The 23,158-nt window shown below is 42.2% G+C and overlaps 1 protein-coding gene across 2 annotated transcripts in view; it reads left to right on the forward strand.

The window, feature by feature from the left end:
• bcas3 (BCAS3 microtubule associated cell migration factor) overlaps nt 1-23,158 on the forward strand; it is a 1,146,863-nt gene that overhangs the window by 244,982 nt on the left and 878,723 nt on the right. For both annotated transcript variants that reach the window (XM_060847956.1, XM_060847957.1), the window contains exons 9-10: nt 1,319-1,395; nt 14,180-14,256. In XM_060847956.1, the coding sequence (XP_060703939.1) occupies nt 1,319-1,395; nt 14,180-14,256 (154 nt within the window). The remainder of the gene's footprint in view (nt 1-1,318; nt 1,396-14,179; nt 14,257-23,158) is intronic.

The raw sequence follows: 23,158 nt of genomic DNA on the forward strand, positions 1-23,158 counted from the left end.
ATTAAACATATACATATATGAATTAGGAGCAGGAAGAGTCCATTCGGTCTTTTAGAACCTGCTGCACATTTAATAAAATCATGACTGATTTGATTGTCACCTCAACTCCATTTTTCCACTACCCAGGCATCCTTTGATTCTCTTGTTAGTCAAGAGTCTATCTTTGTTTTAAAATATTCTGTGATCCTTTTTGCCTTTGTTCCGAAGGTTCTCCACCCTCTGAGAGAAAACCATTTTTTCCTCTCTACGTCTTACATAGATACTGCCTTATTTTTACACCGTGTTCCCTTGTTCTGGAAAACATTCCCTTCCCATTCACCCTGTCAAATACCATGAAGATCTTATATGTTTCAGTAAGATTGTCTTTAATCTAAACTCCAGTAAATGCAGGAGAAAGTGTGTGCGATAGGTATCTCATCTCCAACGCCCCTCCCCCAAGTCCCTCCTCCCTACCTTTTATCTTAGCCTGCTGGACACACTTTCCTCATTCCCGAAGAAGGGCTTATGCCCGAAACATCGATTCTCCTGTTCTTTGGATGCTGCCTGACCTGTTGTGCTTTTCCAGCAACACATTTTCAGACCTTACCCATTCTAACCAATATTCCTGCAAGACCAATTTCCTGTCTGGTTGTTATTTTCTTAATTTAGCTCTTCTAAATATTTTCTCATCATGTCTTCACTATGTTTTTTTCCCACTCAATTGTGGGGAGAAAACAGATTATGTTGCAATTCTGTAATACCCTTTACAATCTCAAAGTGTTTCACAGATAGTTAACTATTTTTTGAAATGCGATGTTGTAATGTAAGAAACACAGAAGGCAATTTTCACGCAATAAGCTTACAGTGATGTAATAATGATCATTAATCTGTAATTATTGATGTTAATAGATGGATAAGTGCTAACTAGGATACTGGGGCAAACTCCCCTGGCATCCTTCTGACACTGTCATCGAATTTTTCACATTTTCCAAAATGGAGACACAGGTCTTTAGTTTAATGTCTTGTTTGAAATATCGTACCTATAATGATATAGCAATCTGTCAAAGGCAATCACATTACTTCTCTTTTTATAAATACTGATTTATAGCAGCTTGAAAGAAACTCACTCCTTACCCATTGCAACCTTATTACTGGTTTAAAATGCAGATATGATTTGTGTGCGACAGTCAAGGTTTTTCAAAATTGCATCTTATAGTGAATATGATCAGAATGCAGAAGATGCTGTTACCCATGTTTCATCTGAAGTATTCACTTGCAGCTACAGTGGGGAAAATAGGATATGCAATATTTTCTGATTGTTCTATATTTTCTTTCTCAGGGTTTTGGTAGTTGTGTTACAGGAAAAGATTGCTACCTTCGACAGCTGTACTTTCACCAAAAAATTCTTCGTCACAAGTATGTATGAATACTGTATAACTGTAAAGAGATCACAACATTCATAAATATTATGCTGTGAAGTTCTGCTCCTTTGGCATTCCATTGTTACTGATGTGCTTTGGATTATTATTAGCTATCAATGGAAGAAATGTTCTACGAACTGCAGATGTGAACACATTATATGTTACAGATGGTTCTCAATATCATAAGGGACAATGTGAAGAGATTACTTGCACCAAACATGGCCACCATCATTGTTGCAGTTTTTTCCCATTAGAGAGAGGCACTTTAGACAGTTGAGACATTCCCCCTACATAAGAACACAAGAACTAGGAGTAGGAGTGGGTAATTCAGCTCCTTGAGCCTACCTCAGCACTTAATTTGATCATGGCTGATCTCATCTTGGCCTCACCTCCACTTTTCAAATCCAGTCCCCAAACCGTTTAAACCATTGCTAATTAAAAATCTGTCTATCTCTTTAAAATATTTCAGTCTCTAGGTGTCCATACTGAGATAGTGAATTTACTGATTCATGACCCTTTAAGATAAGTAATTTCTCCTTGCCTCTGCCACCCTTTAGCCTAAAACTATAAACTATCATTCTAGATTGCCCCCCAAGGAGAAACATTTGCTCTGCTTTGTCAGATTCCTTTAGAATATTATATTTCTCAATTAGAACTCCTCTCATCCTTCTAAACTCCAGCAAGTATAGGTCAAAACTGCTCAACTTCTAAGACAAGCCTTTCATCTCTGCAATTAATCTTGTGACCATTCCCTGAACTGCCTCCATTGCAATTACATCCTTCCTCAATTGGGGGGGGTATAGTGATTGTAACAAGATCATCCAGGTGGACCTCAAAATATAAATTCCCTGATTTGGGCTCTTAATTTGGCCCAAGGAGCCCTGGCTGACAGATATAAACAGGAGTGTCAGAAGTTCTGTTCTCTGAGAGCTGGCTCTGAGGAAGCCAGACCAGCGTCAAGTAGTATGCATGTGCAAACTAAGCGTGACTTGGTGACAGGAATCTGGCCTCGAGTGATTTCAAAGGGAACAAAAGTGTGTGCAATACTTTAGATGCAGTCTCACTTATGCCTTGTAGAATTTTAACAACATTTCCCTGCTTTTGTACATTTTCTCTACAGCAATAAATGCCAAAATTCTATTTGTGCTCCTTATTACCTGCTATACCTGTATGCGAGCTTTCTGAAACTCATGCACGAGGACACCGAGATCCCTCTGCACTGAAGCATTTTGAAGTTAACTCTCCATTTAGATAATTAGTTGCCTTTTATTCTTCTGACCAAAATGGATAACCTCACACTTATCCATGTTAACCTTTATCTGCCAGATTTTAGTCCATTTACCTAACCTATCCATATTCCTTGTAAATTTCTTATTTCTTTGTTGCAACTTTCTTTTCCACCTATTTTAGTATCATATGCAAATTTGTTTATATATATTCTATCCTTGCATCTAAGTATTTAATGCAGCTTGTATCTAAATATTTAATACAGCTTGTAATTAGTTGAGCCTGAGGACCAAATCCTGTGTAACCCCACTAGTTACAGCTTCCCACCAAAAAAAAGTATCTCAACTTTCTGTTGGCTAGCTAATCCTGTATTCAAGCTAATATATCACCTCTGAACCTATGCGATCGTACCTTGTGTTAAACTTTTATGTGGCACATTATCCACTGCTTTTTGGAAGTCCAGATACGCTAAAGGACTCCCCACTATCCACTTTTTTACTACAGCTTTGAAGAATTCGAACAAATTATTCAAGCACAATTTACCCTTCATAAAATCATGCTGACTCTGATGGATTGCTTTTAAATTTTCAAATGTCCTGTTACTACATCCCAAATAATTTCTCAATGACAAGTATTAAACTAACTGGTCTTTAGTTTCATATTTTCTGCCCCACTCCTTTTTAGGATCGGGGGTTACATTACCATTTTTCCAATCCACTGGAACCTTTCCAGAATCCAGGTAATCTTAGAATATGATAACCAATACGTCCACAATCTTAGCTGTCAATAAGAATTAACGACTAGTAGAGATGTACAACACAGAAGGTGAAAGTGAGGAGTGTAGATGCTGGAGATCAGAGTCAAGATTAGAGTGGTGCTGGAAAAGCACAGCAGGTCAGGCAGCATCCGAGAAGCAGGAAAATCGAAATTTTGGGCAAAAGCCCTTCATCAGGAGCACGGGAGGCTTTTGTCCTAAATGTCGCCTTTCCTGCTCCTCGGATGCTACTTGACCTGCTGTGCTTTTCCAGCACCACTCTAATCTTGACATGTACAGCACAGAAACAGACTCTTCAATCCAACTCATCCATGCCAACCAGATATCCTAAATTAATCCAGTCCCATTTGCCAACATTTGGCCCATAACCCTCTAAATGCTTCCTACTCATGTACCCATTAGATGCCTTCTAAATGCCTTCTAATTGTACCAGCCTCCACCACTTCCTCTAGTAGATCATCCTCTGCATGAAAACGTTCCCCCTTAGGCCCCTTTTAAATCTTTCTCCTCTCACCTTAAACCTATGCCCTCTAGTTTTGTGCACCCCTGTTCTGGGAAAAAAAGACCTTTGCTATTCACCCTATCCTCACCCTTTATGATTTTATAAACCTGTATAAGGTCATCCCTCAGTGTCTGATACTCCAGGGAAAATAATCTCAGCCTATCTGGCCTTTCCAAGTAGCTCAACCCTTCCAACCCTGGCAACATCCTTGTGAATCTTTTTTGTATAACATTTTTCTAATAGCAGAGAGACTAGAATTCAATGCAGTATTCCTGAAGTAGCCTAACCAATGTCCTGTACAGCTGCAACATGATATCCCAACTCCTATACTTAATGCACTGACCAATGAAGGCAAGCGCAGTAAAATGCCTTTTTCATTACTGTGCTTACCTGTGACTCCACTTTCAACGAACTATGCACCCCAAGGTCTCTTTGTCTGGCAACACTCCCCAGGGCCCTACCATTAAGTGTTCAGTTATAAGGCCCTGATTTGCCTTACCAAAATGCAACACCAAACATTTATCAAATTTAAACTCCATTGCTCCTCCTTGGTCCATTTGCTCATATGATCAAGATCCCATTTTGCTCTGAGATAACCTTCTTCACTGTGCACTACACCACCAATTTTGATGCCATCTGCAAACTTACTAGCCGTACCTCCAACGTTCACATCCAAATCATTTAGATAAATGACAAAAAGCAGTGGACCAGCACTGATGCTTAGAGCACACGGATGGTCATAGGCCTCCAAGTTCAAAACGCAACCCTCTATTACCACCCTCTGTCTCCTATGTACAAGCCAATTTTGTATCAAATGACTAGCTCTCCCTGGATTCCATTTGACATAACCTTGCTAACCAGTCTGCCATGCAAAACCTTGTTGAACACCTTGCTGAATCCATTTGGACCATGTCCATCGCTCTGTTTTTATCCATCTACTTTGTCACTTTTTCAAAAAACTCAATCAAGTAAATGAGACATGATTTCCCACCACAAAACCAGATTAAGTATCCTGAATCAGTTTTTACATTTCCAAACGCATGCAAATCCTGTCCCTCAGAATCCCCTCCAACTTACCCACCACTGACGTCAGGCTCACCGGTCTATAGTTCCCTGGCCTTCCCTTACCACCTTTCTAAAATAATGGCACCACATTAGCCATCCTCTAATCTTCCAGCACCTCACCCTTGGCTATTGATGATACATTATCTCAGCAACCACTTCTATATCTTCCCCCTAACTCTGGGGTAGACCTGACCAAGTTCCGGGGATTTATCCACCTTTATGCATTTGCAGACGTCTAGCTTCTGTATTATGGCCACATTTCAAGATATCTCTATTTATTTCTTCAAATTATTCAACTTCTATATCCTTCTCCACAATAAGTACTGATCTATGATACTCATTCAGTATCTCACCTATCTCCTGCTGGTCCACACAAAGGCAGCCTTGTTCACCTTTAAGGGGCCCTATTCTCTCCATAGTTACACTTTTGTCCTTAATGTATTTGTAGAATCTCTTCGGATTTTCCTTAATCCTATTTGCCAAATGGCCCCTTTTTGCCTTTTGATTTCCTATTGTTGTTATGCGCCTCTAGAGATTCACTCGATCCCAGCTGTCTATATCTGCCATATGCCTCCTTTTTCTTGACCAGGACCTCAATTTATCTTTATCCAGCATTCCGTACACCTGCCAGCCTTGCCCTTCATGCTAATAGGAACGTAATCCCTCTGAACTCTCATTATCTCATTTTTGAAGGTCTCCCACTTTTCAACTGCACCTTTACCCGTGAATAACTCTCCCAATAAACTTTTGAACATTCTTGCCGAATACCGTCAAAATTTGTCTTCCTCCAATTTAGAACTTTGACTTTTGGATCCATAACTATTTTAAAACCAATAGAATTATGGTCAGTGGCCCCTAAGTGCTCCCCCACTGACATCTCAATCATTTGCCTTGCCTTTTTCCCAAGATAAGGTTTTTCACATTCCTGATGAACAACTTATGCTCGAAATGTTGACTCTCCTGCTCCTTGGATGCTGCCTGACTGGCTGTGCTTTCCCAGCACTACACCTTTTGACCCTTCTCTAGAAGGTACATCTACGTACTAGATAAGAAATTTTTCATATACACACTTAACAAGTTCCTCTCCATCCAAGTCCTTAACGCTCTGGTAGTTCCAATCTATGTTTGGAAAGTTAAAATCCTCTACCATTTGAACTCTATTATTCTTATGGATCTCCTTACAAATTTGCTTCTCAATTTCTCACTGACTATTTGGGTGACCCATAGTAGAATCCCAACAAGGAGGTAGTTCTTTTCTTATTTCTCATTTTCACCCAAATAATTTCACTAGACATATTCCCAGGACTATCCTCCTTAGTACAGCTGTAATGTTATCCCTAACCAATAACACCATTCCCCCTTCTCTTTTGCTCCACTTTCTATCCTTCATATAGCATCTATACTCTGGAACATTAAGTTGCCAGTCCTGCCCTTCACTGAGCCATATTTCGTTAATAGGTATGAAATCTCAGTACCATGTTCCCAACCCTGTCCTGAATTGATTGTCTTACCTATCAGTCCTCTTGCATTGACATAAATATAGTTTAATTTATCAGTCTTACTTTGTTCTCTGAGGAGAAAGTGAGGACTGCAGATGCTGAAGATCAAGCAACACATTTTCAGCTTACTTTGTTCTCTGCCTTGCTCTTCTTTATCTTAACTATTTGTCTTGCTCCTCTTCTCAACTGTACCAGCCTCAGACTTCTCTTTTCACACTATCTCTTTGGATCTCACCACGAACAACTGCCAACACCCCCACCTACCCATCTACATTTCCCTGAGAGTCCATCACTTACTACATTTTCCAAAACTTGTTTGTGATTGGGATAGCCGCAGGAGACTCCAGCCTATCTCTCCTACCTTTCCTATCCAGTTACTTGACTGTATCTGTCCACAAACCTAAGATATTAGTTTTATTTTGATGTCAAGAAACAGATCATTATTGTTTCAAATCCCCCAACATGAGCCCAAAATAGTGGCTTAGAAAATTTCAAATTTGAATCCTATTATTATTTCTGAATATTAAACACCAGAAGCGAAAGTTGTCAAATTTAGCACTGGAAACAGTTGAAACTGCTTGCTTTGGTACTTTTTGGCAATATTTTCCAAAGTTATTTATGGGCTTCGGTGGTTAATATTTGATGAAATCACATTGGGAAGGATTAGGCTACAGTGTCTGGTGCAGGTCACATAGCCTGTCCATCATGTTCAAAGTCAGTGGTGTTTTGCTGACTGCAAGGGCCAGTGCTATTTAGAAATTTGGCAAGCAATGCCAATGAATATTTTTGTAATCTGCTTCCATATACTTTTTAACACTTTGAGGACTGAAAGAAAGCGTCTTTGAAATGACAATAGATTGTTTACGATAAATTAAGAGAATAAACATCCACATGGCTAACTGGACAGAAGCACCTGTTTTAGTGCCATAAATTAGGTTATTGTATCAAATAAATATATGGACAAATTATTAGTCTGTTAATTATTAACAGATGTTAAAATGCCCTGTCTCTTTGCACACTAGTTCACACCACTGGAATTCTACTAATGTTGTAAGCTTTTGTCACACTTTTCCGAGTACCAATCTGTGTCCTCAGATTTTAACTATAAATGTTTAAGTAAACTATCATTCTGACTATGCAATCTGATGCTGGGATCCCGTAATCCCCTCACACTGGTTCCCGCTTATTTTTTTCATCTGTCTTTTCTCTGATTCACTGAAATTTCTAATGTCTGTAATAAGAGTTTAAATAAAATGAAATATTTAGTGAAATATCAAAGCTTGTTAAAATAGATTGCATTTTCAGAATAACATTTATTTATTGTGTCTCTTAATGTCTCAAGAAAGATTTTACTTGTGACCAAAAACTTTGACTTGATTTTGATATTTTCTGCAGCAAATCATGATTCAATAAGATCAGCTGTCATTTTTCTAAATTCCAGAGTCGAGGTGCCTTCTATTTAATTCACAGTGTGAATAAAAATCTGAAATGGAATAAAGATTGACTTCAGGTCTCCTGTTTCAACAACTGGCTATGAGAAGTAAAACAAGGTAGCAAGTTTAGATAGATATAACGGATTAAATGAGAAGACACTAATGGTACAGCAGGAGATGAAGAAAATCTTACCGCAAGAGAAATTCAATGTTTCCCCATAGGACAGCTAGCTCTCTCATGGCAGGAGTAAATCTGGTATAAGACTGTGGTACAACTTAACGTTTATTGTTATTTAGTCAGGAGATTTACGGGGAGAATTTAAACCCCATTGCACATTCCCAATGAGGAAATATATTTGATCGCCCATCAACAGATCTCCCATCACACTTCACTTCAGATGTTATATTAGTCGTATTTCTGCAGAGCAGATTGAACAATTTTGTCATACTAACCAAAGTAGATTATTTTGAAAGTAAATGCCTTTAGGATTGTATTAACCTATATTTAAGTTTCAATTCTATATCTGTCTTTGTGTGGGCAGTTAAAATGGATGTGGTATCCTGTGAATAAACACAAAGGAGGTGCACTCAAGTGCATTCTGAAACTGATTTTCCTTCAGGCTTTCTTGACGAGTTGTTTCTAATATTGGCAACTGATGGGCACAGTTACCAATAAAAGAGAAGTAAATAAGTCCTGTCCCTAAAGTCATATTGTGGATTTTCAGAATGCAGAAGTGTTCACTTAAAATTTTTCTCTCTTCTTTTTTGGCACAACTATTAACCCACTTAATTTGAACTAGTTTAAAACATATACTTCTGTTGCATTAAGCATTTTTTCATCTCCTGCTATACCATCAGTGTCTACTCATGACACCTGATACTTCTGTCTCAACTGCTGCTTTGTTTTACTTCTCATAGCCAGTTGTTGAAGGAAGTGGCCAGAGGTCAACCTTTACTCAGTTTTACATTTATTCACACAATGCGACACTGCAATTATATAACTACTAACTCAACAAGCCACCACTAATATTACTTAGTGTCATCTTGTGCTCTTTTAAAATTAGATAATCAAACAGAAATATTTAAGCATGCAGTGTTTATATTCTTTTGAGTAAATTAGTGAAAAAATCAAATTCTTCTCCAGATTATTCTGGTAGATCTTTGGAGTGAGGAGGGCACTTGTGATGGCATATAGCCTGCCAGCTGTGACCATATCAAATAATTTGAAAGTTGATAATCAATCTGTTGGCTGTGTTATGAGATTGAACAAATTAGCCAACAAACAACCCTTGAAAGGAGAGTAGCTGCTTTTATGTGCACAAGTATTTTCCAATGAATCCCCCAACATGTATGAGATTAAGTAGAAAATTGTACAGTGTTTACAAATATAGTCATAGAGTCTTACAGCACAGAGTCAGACCCTTTGGCCCAAACTGGTCCATGCTGACCAAAATGTCCGTCCACGCTAACTCCATTTTCCTGCACTTGGTCCTTAGCCTTCTAATCCTTTCCTATCCCTGTATTTGTTCAAATGCCTTTTAAATGTTGTTAATGTACTTGCCTCAACCACTTCCACTGGCAGCATGTTCCAAATGGATATCACCCACTGTGTAAAAAGGTTGCCTCTCAGGTTCCCTTTTATCTTTTCCCTTCTAACCTTAAACTGATACCCTCTAGTCTTTGATTCCCCAACCCTGGGAAAATGACTGAGTGCATTCACCTTATCCATGCGTCATTATATGATACACCTCTATAAGGTCCTGCCTCAGTCTCCTGTACTTTAAAGAAAAAGTCCTAGTTTGTCCAACCTCTCCCTATAACACAGGCCATTGAGCCCAGGCAACATCCTTGAAAATTTCTTCTGCAGTCTTTCCAGTTTTATAACATCCTTCCTATAACAAGATGACCAAAACTGAACACAATAGTCTCAAGTGCGGCCTTACCAATGTCCTGTATAACTGCAACATAACTTTCCAACATCGGTAATCAGTGCCTTGACTGATGAAGGCCGTTGTGCCAAAAGCTTTCTTCACTGCTCTGTCTACCTGTGACTCCACTTTCAGAGCAATGTTAACCTGAACTGTAAGATCCCTCTGTTCCACTAAACTCCTGAAAGGCCCTACCATTCACCATGAAACTCCTATCTTGATTTGACTTTCCAAAATGCAAGACCTCACACTTATCTATATTACACTCCATTTGCCATTCCCCAGCTGATCAAGGTCCTGCTGCATTTTCTGATAACCTTTCTCATTGTCCACAATATGACCTATTTTAGTGTCATCAGCATCTTGGATGATCCTGAGTGCATCCAGCTCCAGTTCTCTAGCACAGTCTCCCAAGAGCTGCAGCTGGGTGCACTTCCCACAGGTGTAGTCATCAGGAAGTGTCCCTCAGCTCCCACATCCTACAGGAGGAGCATGCGACTGCCTAAACTGCCATCTTAACTGCTGTAAAACTAAAAATGAAAGTTAAAAGGACTTTACCTTAACTTACCTGTTCTTGCTAAGCCTCTCAAGCCAAAACCTTACTTCTTACTCTGTTACCAACAAACTTTGCATTTGCACATCTCTTCACTCCTCCACTTTTATTTTACTCAGGAAAAGAGGGAAACACTACAGTGATCTAGTGCCTGGGCCAGTGACTGTCCTTTGCTGGTTGATTATTTTTACTTGAACTCAAAGGGTGGACAGTGTGGTGCTGGGAAAGCACAGCAAGCCAGGCATCATCTGAGGAACAGGAGAATCGACATTTCAGGCCTAAGCCCTTCATCAGGATTTTCCTGCTCATCAGATGATGCTTGACCTGCTATGCTTTTCCATCTTTTTTTAATTTCAAAAATCAACTTTATTCATAAAATTATTTAGATCTCTATACAATTGGTCATGCCATTCTTGTGCACACATTACCTTGCTTTACATACAGACATCGAAATTTATTTTTCATTTATACAAGTCTGTACATTTACTATCCAGCTATTCTGCTGAGGTGTAAACAGAGCCCAAATGACTGGGTGGGCCCCCTTTTCTTCTTAGGCAGGCAGATGTTACATGGCGGTCTTTCCCCACCGCGCCTTGGCGGCAGCTGCCCCAAGCTTCAGCACGTTCCTGGACCTTGGAATGTGCCAGTCTGCCACACTACGTCGGGGTCAACTCCTTCAGCTGGAAGATCAACAGGTTTTGGACCGCCCAGAGAGCGTCTTTCACTGAGTTGATGATCCTCCAGACACAGTTGGTGTTCGTCTCGGTGTGCGTCCTGGGGAACAGACCGTAGAGCACAGAGTCCCGCGTCACAGCACTGCTTGGGACGAACCTTGACAAACACCACTGCATTCCTCTCCAGACTTCTTCTGCATAGACACATTCCAGAAGGAGGTGTGTGACAGTCTCGTCCCCCCCGCAGCTGTTTCGAGGGCAGTGTGCGGTGCAGCAGAGAGTCCGGGCGTGCATAAATGATCTCACAGGCAGAGCCCTTCTCACCACCAGCCAAGCCATGTCTTGGTGCTTGTTGGAAAGTTCTGGCGATGAGGCATTCTGCCAAATGACTTTGACAGTCTGCTCAGGGAATTGCTCGATAGGATCCGCCCTCTCCTTTTCTCAAAGGGTCTCAAGGGCACTACGTGCTGACCACTTCCTGATGGACTTGTGGTCAAAGGTGTTTTGCTTCATAAACTTCTCCACGAAGGACAGGTGATACAGAATGGTCCAACTACTCGGAGCGTTCCGCAGCAGCAAGGCCAGGCCCATTCTCCGCAACACAGGGGACAGGTAGAACCTCAGTACGTAGTGACACTTAGTGTTTGTGTACTGGGGATCCATGCACAGCTTGATGCAGCCACACACAAAGGTGGCCATCAGGGTCAGGGTGGCATTGGGTGTATTATTTTCCCCTTGTTGCTCAGATCTTTTACAGCGAGTCCCTTTGGGCCCGGTCCATCTTTGACCTCCATATAAATTGGAAGATGGCTTGAGTGACTGCAGCAGCACAGGTTCTAGGAATAGGCCAGAACTGTGCCACGCATAACAGCAATGACAGTGCCTCACACCTGATGACCAGGTTTTTTCCCGCGATGGAGAGCGACCGTAGTTTCCATCTGCTCAGTTTCTGCCTCACTTTGCTGATACGCTCCTCCCAAGACTTGGCGCACGCCCCAGCCCCCCCGCTGAACCAAATACCCAGCATCTTCAGGTGGTCGGTCCTGACGCTGAAGGGGATCGAGGATTGGTCGGCCCAGTTTCCGAAGAGCATGGCCTCGCTCTTGCCTCGGTTTACCTTGACCCCCGAGGCCCATTCGAACTGGTCACATATGCACATGAGTCTGCGCACGGACAGCGGATCCAAGCAGAAAACGGTGACATCATCCATGTACAGGGAGGCCTTGACCTGCAGGCCCCTGCTGCCAGTAATAGTCACCCCTCTCAGGCTCGCATCCTTCCTGATGGACTCGGCAAATGGCTCTATGCAGCACACAAAAAAGGCAGACAACAACGAGAGAGGGCAGCCCTGCCTGACTCCAGATCTGACTGGGAAGCTATCTGATTCCCACCCATTGATTGAGACTGCACTGACAATGTTGGTGTAGAGCAATCTGATCCAATTGCAGATTCCCTCCCCAAAACCCATTTTGGAGAGAACATCTCTCATATACCTGTGCGATATCCTGTCAAAGGCTTTCTCCTGGTCCAGGCTGATCAGGCAGGTGTTCTGCATGTAGGCGATCATATCCCTGAGGAGAGCGAGACTCTCAGCAATCTTCCTGCCCAGTACAGCACAGGTGAATCACTGACCCCAGAGCAGACCTGACCTGGTTGGCAATTTGACAGAATTTTGTAATCCGCATTCAACAGTGAGATTGGTCTCCAATTTTTGAGTTCCTCCCTCTCCCCCTTCAGCTTGTTAGATGAAGGTGGTGATGCCTTTCCTCATGGATTCACTCATGGTACCTGCCCGGAGCATACTGACATACATCTCCAGCAGGTTCTGGCCAATCAAGTCCCCCAGAGCGGAATAGAGCTCGACTGGTAAACCGTCGCTTCCGAGAGTCCTATTCTTTTCGAAGGACTTGAGGGCCTTGGTCAGCTCATCCAGAGATAGTGGCTGGTCCAGTCTCTCCTGTGTTCCATCGTCTAAGACCTCCGTGGTAGAAGACAGGAACGACTGGGTGGCCGTGCTGTCGGTTGGCTTTGTGTCATACAGACTGGCATAGAAGGATTTGCTGATCCTCATGACGTCAGCCTGAGATGACGTTATCGAGCCATCTTCTTCCTTCAGGCTGCTGAGCACAGAGTTCTCTTTGTGCACCTTCTAGAAGAAGAAACGTGAGCATGTCTCGTCCTGCTCCACCGAATGGACCCTGGACCGGAAGATTATCTTGGAGGCCTCCGAGGCAAAGAGCGAGGCTTGCTGGCCGTTCACCTCCTTGAGGTCCTCCGTGACATCAACCCCCATCGTCTGCAGCAGGAGCAGGCTCTGCATACTTTCCTGGAGCTGGGACAGTTTTCTCCACCTCTCTCTCACCTCCTGAACACCTTTGAGGATGAAGAACCTCTTGATGTTCCTTTTTACTGTCACCCACCAATCCACTGGGGACTCAAAGAGGGGCTTCACAGTTCTCCAACCTGCATAGTCCCTCTTGAGCTCCTCAATGTTTCCTAGGGTCAACAGCTTTGTGTTCAGCTTCCACGTTCCCTTACCAGCCCGCTGCCCGTCCTGTAGGTGACAATCAGCCAGCAGGAGGCAGTGGTCAGAGAAGAACACCTGCTTGACATCTATGCTTTTCCAACACCACACTCTCAACTCTGATTCCAAGCATCTGCAGTCCTCATTTTCTCCCCTTGAACTTGGAGGGTGTCTTGCTGAGGTCATCCTTCTGGTAGTGCTGACTGTGCCAATACAAATCTTCACCCGAACAGCCTATCTGCATTGTCCTGGAGAATCAAAACACTTCCACTGACAAACTACTCTAAATTGTCAGTATCTGTATAGTTTCTTCACTTTATGAAATATGATAAAATAGGTTCTGTATGCAGGCAATCCATTTCTAGCATACATGTGTCTATGTGTCATGCTTTCATGCCCTTTGGTAGCTTCGTAACTGAGCTCCCAACTCAATTGTTTGAAGTTACTGAATGTATATTTCCACTAGGGAGCTTTGACATGGGGCATCTTTATGAAGGCCTTAATAGCCAGGTTAAGAATGATACGCCAACTCTCGGCTGTGGATAATCTGCAACAGTCTGAGAACAGCATACATAATGCTTTTTATTTTCCTTTTTCAGGTTGCTTTCCATGTCCAGGGCCAAACCCCAACCCAATAGCATTGGGAAGCCGCTGGCTCGCCTATGCTGAAAACAAGGTAAGGTAAACATTTTCCTGTTACGCTTTATAGTGCTGGGGTCACCCTTTGTACCAATACGTTCAGCGAGTGTGATTTGCCAGCAGAGGAAAATAAATATTCTGGCTACAAAAACAAATGAAAGATTGGGTATTCTGAGCCTAATGACTCATGAATTCACTTTCTGAACTCCAAAGCTATTGTTTCACCTACAAGCAGCACACCATGAGTGTGATGCAGTGACTCCACCTGCCTGGTTTGATGCAGCTTTAAGAACATGCAAAAAGGTCAGTACACCCAGGGCAAAGTAGCTGTCTCGATCAGCATCCCTCCTATCACTTCAACAATCACTCAATCTTACAATGTAAGAAAGCTACAAAATCCACTGCAACAACTTGCCAAGGTTTCTTTAATAGCACCTCGCTAATCAGCCCAGAGCAGCTGGTGCATAAGAGCATCAATACCTGCAACTTTTCCGCCAGGTTAACTATCATCCTCACCTGGAAATTTATCCACTCCTTAATTGCTGCTGGGTAAAATCCTAGGACTCCCTCCCTGACAATACAAAGCGAATACTTTAAAATTACAGTAATTCAAGATCTCTCTCAATGGCAACTAGTGGCAGGCAATAAATACTGCCTTGCCAGCTGTGCCAACATTCCATGAATGAATTTATAAAATGTCCATGGCATGTTAGAGAAAGGAGTGTTAAATTGAATCAATTGAATCCTTAGAAGTGTATAAAGGCAGTAGGAGTATACTTAAGAGGGAAATCAGGAGGGCAAAAAGGGGACATGATGCAGCTTTGACAAATAGAATTAAGGAGAATCTAAAGGGTTTTTACAAATACATTAAGGATAAAAGGGTAACTAGGGAGAGAATAGGGCCCCTCAAAGATCAGCGAGGTGGCCTTTGTGTGGAGCTGCAGAAAATGGGGGAGATACTAAATTTGTATTTTGCATCAGTATTTACTGTGGAAAAGGATATGGAAGATATAGACTGTAGGGAAATAGATGGTTACATCTTGCAAAATGTCCCGATTACAGAGGAGGAAGTGCTGGATGTCTTGAAACAGGTAAACGTGGATAAATTCCCAGGACCTGATCAGCTGTACGCGAGAACTCTGTGGGAAGCTAGGAAATTGATTGCTGGGCCTCTTGCTGAGATATTAGTATCATCTATAGTCACAGGTGAGGTGCCAGAAGACTTGAGGTTGGCAAACATGGTGCCACTGTTTAAGAAGGGTGGTAAGGACAAGCCAGGGAACTATAGACCGGTGAGCCTGACCTCGGTGGTGAGCAAGTTGTTGGAGGGAATCCTGAAGGACAGGATGGACATGCATTTGGAAAGGCAAGGACTGATTCGGGATAGTCAACATGGCTTTGTGCATGGGAAATCATGTCTCACAAACTTGATTGAGTTTGGTGGAGGGTTGTTTTTCAGACTGGAGGCCTGTGACCAGTGGAGTGCCACAAGGATCGGTGCTGGGTCCTCTACTTTTTGTCATTTACATACATGATTTGGATGCGAGCATGAGAGATACAGTTAGTAAGTTTGCAGATGACACCACAATTGGAGGTGTAGTGGACAGCGAGGAGGGTTACCAGATGGGCCAGTGGGCTGAGAAGTGGCAGATGGGGTTTAATTCAGATAAATGCGAGGTGCTGCATTTTGGGAGAGCAAATCTTAACAGGACTTATACACTTAATGGTAAGGTTCTGGGGAGTATTGCTGAACAAAGAGACCTTAAAATGCAGGTTTATTGCTCCTTGAAAGTGGACTCACAGGTAGATAGGATAGTGAAGAAGGCGTTTGGTATGCTTTCCTTTATTGGTCAGAGTATTGAGTACAGGAGTTGGGAGGTCATGTTGCGGCTGTACAGGACATTGGTTAGACCGCTGTTGGAATATTGCGTGCAATTCTGGTCTCTTCCTATCGGAAAGATGTGAAACTTGAAAGGGTTCAGAAAAGATTTACAAGAATGTTGCCAGGGTTGGAGGAATTGAGCTATAGGGAGAGGCTGAACAGGCTGGTGCTGTTTTCCCTGGAGAATCGGAGGCTGAAGGGTGACCTTATAGAGGTTTACAAAATTATGAGGGGTATGGATAGGGTAAATAGTCAAGTCTTTTCCCTGGGTTCGGGGAGTCCAGAACTAGAGGGCATAGGTTTAGGGTGAGAGGAGAAAGATATAAAAGAGACCTGAGGGGCAACTTTATTATGCAGAGGGTGGTACGGGTATGGAGTGAGTTGCTAGAGGAAGTGGTGGAGTCTGGTACAATTGCAACATTTAAGAGGCATTTGGGTCGGTATATGTATAGGAAGAGTTTGGAGAGATATGGACTAGGTGCTGGCAGGTGGGACTAGATTGGGTTGGACTGAAGGGTCTAGATTAGATTAGGTTAGATTACTTACAGTGTGGAAACAGGCCCTTCGGCCCAACAAGTCCACACTGACCCGCCGAAGCGCAACCCACCCATCACCCTATATTTACCCCTTACCTAACACTATGGGCAGTTTAGCATGGCCAATTCACCTGAACCTGCACATCTTTGGACTGTGGGAGGAAACCGAAGCACCCGGAGGAAACCCACGCAGACACAGGGAGAACGTGCAAACTCCACACAGTCAGTCGCCTGAGGCGGGAACTGAACGCGGGTCTCTGGCGCTGTGAGGCAGCAGTGCTAACCACTGTGCCACCGTGCTGCCCACCGTGCCACCTGTCTGTTTCCATGCTGTCCATCTCTATGACTCTAATTCATATTTTGTGTGTCCATTAGTTTGACAGGATGCATCTAATGTGTGGGTAAAGAAATTTAATGTGCTTTCTGCTTTTCTGTGTGAATTCCTTTTTCATTTCCATACTGTTGGTTAGCAGCAATGTGAAGAAAAGGGCCAAATTTGTCAATCTTCCCTTCTCAGAACACAACCTTTCCATTGCAAGTACTCAGCTGTGCCTCCTCATGTGACACAGGGAAACACCTAGTGGACACAGGCCAGAAGTTCAGAGATGTTTGCTCCCCACATTGCAGGAAAGCATGGAGGTGGACTAGCATCTGAACATGCCCTGCACTGTTGAACAAAAGTCTCATCTGTGGGTGAATAGTTCCATTACTTTAGAAATGATTTGAAGGCTATAAGAGTAAATGCTGACAAAACAAAATCTGGATTGAAATCCAAAGGCAGACTCATATCTCTGTCCTTTATGTCATCTTTTTGGCTATGCTTGAAAATGAACTTGTGCCAAACATAGGAAGTCAAAAGTTGGATTCTGACTTTTGGGAAATCTAGGGTCTTTGTAAGTTTTGCCCAGGCATGTACTGAAAAAAGGATACTTCTGTTCCATTGTGGAGTGGTTATGACATGGAAACCACCCATCTCAATATGAGCAGGTACCAACTAGTAAGGTTCTTCCTTACCATGGTTCATCTGCTGTAATGGCTGTTTGGAACCGTTACATAGAGGGAGAGTTCGTGGAATAACTTTCCCCCTTGTCCATCATCTCAGGGTTTTTTTGTAACAAGATTTAAAATTAAAAAAAAAATAAAATCATAAAACAAGTGACCAAAATTAGATCATTCGGCCCATCAGGTTCGCTCCGCAATTCAAGCATGGATGATATGTTTCTCAACCCCATTCTCTTGCCTTCTCCCTGTAACCCTGGACCCTCATACCAATCAAGAATCTATTTTTGTCTTAAATACACTCAATTACTTTGCCTCCATAGCCTTTTACAGCAATGAGTTCTACAAATTAACTGCAAATAGGCACAAATCAAGCTTTTGTTACAACACAGAGTAAACCGTTCTGCTTAATTTAAACCAGCAACACAGAAAAGATTTATCCTGTACAGTAATCTGTGAAAATTCGAGAGGCTAAGAACTATTTAAAGAAAAACAGTAACAACATTATTTCTTGAAGTATAACACAGATAATTAACTAACAACTATTTACAATTCCTTCCTCTAACCTATCTTTTACCTTCCCTTCTCTAATACTAGTCCGATAAAACTCCCAATTAAGATTTACAGAAAAATTCAAATTTTAAAACGAGCCAGCGGTTGAATCTTCTTTTGACCTTCATCGGTAGATTTGCTCCCCAGGTCAGTGTTGAGGTTTTATTTCTGTGCAAATTCCTTCTCTGGACAGGTACCTCTCAGAGAGTTCTGACTAACAGCCTACAGCTGTTGGTGTGGTGACAGTTCTCCTCCCAGGTGTTCAATTTTTCCCTGTCTAATACTCCCAAAGCATGGGATTGTCATTGGTTTTTAAGATTGTCAATATACTCAGTTCAAACTTGATTGGAATTTGGTATCTTTTTCAGGGTATAATTTAAACTGATTGGCAAAATTTTGATTCTGTTTTATCATTTCCAGGCAACTAGCTACCTTAGTAGCTGGAGCACATGTTACATTGTCTCTTATTGAGAACACTTGGTCCTGTCACTGCTAGCTTTTACTCTCTTAAAGGTATAGTACACCCACATCTTCATAACACTTTCTAGTAATTTTATATCAAAAAGAAGGATAAATGATTTATTTATACAACACCTGAAATATAAATGCATTGAAACACTCACATTTTCAAACACACAGCTATGTGTACTTAAGAAAAATGACACATTCACTGAGGGTATTAACAGAAAAATGGGAAACAAATCACATGTTTTTTATGAGTCAAGATGCAAATATTGCAGGACTGTTTGGTTCCCTGTGGGAGGAGATAAATGAAGATGAGAAGGTTCTGGGTTTTCATACAAAATTATTTCTGAGTTTCTGTAGAAAATCATAATATTCTTATAGGTGAAAACAAGTTAGTCACTCTGTGCACTGCCACAGTTGACTGTTTAGGCAGGGTTTTGTTCTTCTTGCTGAATGGTGGTCTCTGTGCTGTGTGGTGCCAGATTGATGTACTTTGACCTGTTCTTGAATAATATGAGCCATTATTGCATAAGTTTTGATCGTGTAACAACAGAATCCCTTCTTCTACAATTGATTCAAAGTTAGAAGCCAGTGCCATATGATGGGGAATGAGGGCTGGCCCTGTCACACCTGCTTTATGATGAAATGGCTATTCCACACCTCTCTTTGTTAGGCTTTGTGTTTGCAGACCTCAACACTAGGGTGACAATTGCATTTGGTTTTATGTAAGTTGCTAGACAATAAGAGCTATAGGAATAGTAAATTCCGCAATTGATTGCACACCCCGAATTCCTCTTCAAGGAAGGTCTCCCCACATGAGCATTTGCTGTTTAATGGCTTTCTGGACTCGTGATTTAGTCCTGTCGATACAAAAATTACTATATCGCACCTGATCTCCTGAACTCCATTCTGGTCAAGATAAATTATCAATATTCCATGTTGTTGTTTTAAAACAGTCTCATGATTGCATAAGGTTTCGCTTTAAGGAACTTGTGACTCTCAATGATAGGAACCCCCATGAATGGTTCAGAACATGTTCTCCCCATGCACTTCTCAACTCAAAAAGGGTCAGTTACCATCATGAGTATCTATGGTGTACCAAAAAGGCAAAGGCTAGTTCTGAGAGGAGCTATATTTGATATCAGCAGAAACCCTAACTCAATACATCTTCACTTATAGAGTCACAGAGATGTACAGCATGGAAAAAGACCCTGTGATCCAACTCATCCATGATGACCAGATATCCTAAATTAATCTAGCCCCATTTGTCAGAAGTTGGCCCGTGTCCTTGAAACCTTTCCCATTCAAATACCCATCCAGTTGTATTTTAAATGTTGTAATTGTACCAACTCCTCCACTTCCTTTGGCAGCTCATTGCATAGATGCACCACCCTTTGAGTGAAATGTTGCTCCTTAAATCTTTCCCATCTGACCCTAAACCTATGCCCTCTAGTTCTAGATTCCTCCACTCCAGGGAAAGACCTTGTCTGTTTACCCTGTCCATGCTCGTCATGATTTTATAAACCTGTATAAGGTCACTGCTCAGCCTCCAATGCTTCTGTGAAAACAGCCGCAGCTTATTCAGCCTCTTCCTATAGCTCAAACCCTCCAACCCTGGCAACATCCTTGTAAATCTTTTTTGAACCATTTCAAGTTTCACAACATCCTTCCTATAGGAGGGAGACCAGAATTGAACGCAGTATTCCAAAAGTGGCCTGACGAATGTTCTGCACAGCTGCAACATGACCTCCCATTTCCTATTCAGAACATACAGAACCTGCAAAAAGACAGGTGTAAGGCTTTCAGATCAGGAGACCCACTCAAATATAAGGAATTCAAGTATGACCTTCACCGAGCCATTAAGACAGCCAAAGGACCAAAACCGATCTAAACTAGTGACCCAGATAGACACAGCGATAATGGCAAGGACTGAATAGAATCACAGGTTCTAAAAAGAGACAGTGCAAGACAGCAGATGATGACACATCTCTCCCAGATCGTCTCAGCACATTCTCTGCTCGCTTTGAGCAGAATTTCGGCGGAGAGGTAACACATATTCCAACAACTTCTGACGAACCTATCCCAACTGTCACTGCATCAGAGTTCAGATCAATTTTGCTTTGTATGAATCCAAGGAAAGTGATACGACCAGACAGAGTACCAGGCCGTGCAGTCAGAACATGCGCAGATCAACTGGCAGAGGTCTTCTCAGACATCTTCAACTTCTCCCTGCAGTAGGCCACTGTCCCTGCCTGTTTCAAGAGGGCCACATAATCTCTGTGCCAAAGAAGGCTCATGCAGCATGTCTCAATGACTACCACCCAGTGGCCCTAACTGTGGTGGTCATGAAGTGCTTTGCAATGCTGGTCATGGCATTAATCAACTCCAGCCTCCCCACTACTCCTGATCCACTCCAATTTGCCTTTTTGAGCAACAGATCCACATCAGATACCATATCACTTGCCCTTCACTCCTCCCTTGAACATCTTGACACCAAGAACAGCTACGTAAGAATCCTACTCTTTGACTACAGTTTGGCCTTCAACACTTTTATCCCCTTGAGACTGATTACTAAACTTAGTGATCTTGGACCAAATCCCACTCTCTGCAACTGGATCCTCAATTTCCTGACCAAAGGCCACAATCAGTGAAGATTGGGAACAATATTTCATCCTCACTAACACTCAACACTGGAGCCCCCCAGGGATGCGACCTCAGCCCCCTACTGTACTTGCTGTACACCCATAACTGTGTTGCCAAATACCAGACTGATGCCATTTACAGGTTCGCTGATGACATCACCATAGTCGGTCGAATCTCAGATGGTGACAAAACAGACTACAGACGACAGGTGGAAGACCTGGAAAAATGGTGCACTGAGAACAATTTAGCTCTCAATACCGACAAAAGCAAGGAACTCATTATTGACTTTCAGCAGGACGTTACTCATGTCCCCCTACACATTAACAGTACAGAGGTAGAACAAATGGAGAGTATCAAGTTCCTGGGAGTGGTCATCCACAACAAGCTTTCTTGGATTCTTCACGCGGACACACTGGTTACAAAGGTTCAACAACGTCTCTTCTTCCTCAGGCAGCTGATGAAATTTGGCATGGTGGCGAATACCCTTGCCAACATTAATAGGTGCGTCATCAAGAGCATTCTCTCTGGATGCATCGCTACCTGGTATGGCAACTGTACCATTCAAGATCGGAGGCATTTACAGAGAGTGGTGAACTCGGCCTGGACAATCACAAAGACCAGCCTCCCATCTATAGAAACCATCAACCAGGCCCACTGTCAAGGAAAGGCCGTCAGCATTCTCAAAGATCCATCCAACCCTGGCAATGTTTTTCTACAACCTCTACCATTGGGGAGAAGGTACAGAAGCTGAACACATGCACTAGCTGGTTTTGTAACAATTTCTATCCTACTGTTGTTAGAATACTGAATGGACTCACAAATTCTTAACATGATTTTGTGTTTGCCGTTTATTAATTATTTACTTATCTATGCTACTTAACTGTGTGATCTGCCTGTATTGCTCACAAGACAGAGCTTTTCACTGTGCCTCAGTGCACGTATCAATATATTCTATTCAATAACAAACACCTTATTAACTATCCTATCTAACTGAGACTCCACTTTCAAGGAACTATTAACCTGCATTCCAAAGTCTCTTTGTGCAGCAAAAGTTCCCTGGAACTTACCACTAAGTGTTTAAGTTCTGTCCTGATGTGTCTTTCCAAAATGCAGCAACTCATATTTATCTGAACTAAACTCCATCTGCCATTCCTCGGCCCATTGGCCTATCTGATCAAGATCTCGTTGTACTCTGAGGTAATCTTCTTCACTGTTCACTACACCTCCAATTTTGGTGTCCTCTGCAAACTTACTTACTATACCTCCTATGTTCACATTCAAATCATTTATAAAAATGACAAAAAGCAGTGGACCCAGCACTGATCCTTGTAGCATACCTCTGGTCACAGGCCTCCAGCTAAAAAGCAACCCTCCACCATCACTCTCTGTCTTCTACCTGCGAGCCAGTTCTGTATCCAAATGGCTAGTTCTCCCTGTATTCATGTGATCTAACCTTGCTAACCTGTCTACCATGAAACACCTTGTCGAACGCCTTACTGAAGTCCATATAGATCACATCCACAGGTCTGCCCTCATCAATCCTCTTCGCTACTTCTTCAAAAAACTCAATCAAGTTAGTGAGATATGATATCCCACGCACAAAGCCATGTGACTATCCCTAATCTGTCATTGCATATCCGAATGCATGTAAATCCTGTCCTCAGGATTCTCTCCACTTGCAGGGGATATCAGTAGAAGAATGAGTTCATGCCATGAAGCATGGCCATCCTGACTCAGATGACATTACCTGGGAAACATAAATGAGAACAGATATACACTACTTGAGCTTTGCTGTTACCAGAAGTTTTGTGCAACTAAAAGCCATCTTCCACAGCAAACCATTCCACCAGATGGGGTTCCTG

Source organism: Hemiscyllium ocellatum, chromosome 31 (genome assembly GCF_020745735.1).
Source record: "Hemiscyllium ocellatum isolate sHemOce1 chromosome 31, sHemOce1.pat.X.cur, whole genome shotgun sequence".
Taxonomy (NCBI): domain Eukaryota; kingdom Metazoa; phylum Chordata; class Chondrichthyes; order Orectolobiformes; family Hemiscylliidae; genus Hemiscyllium; species Hemiscyllium ocellatum.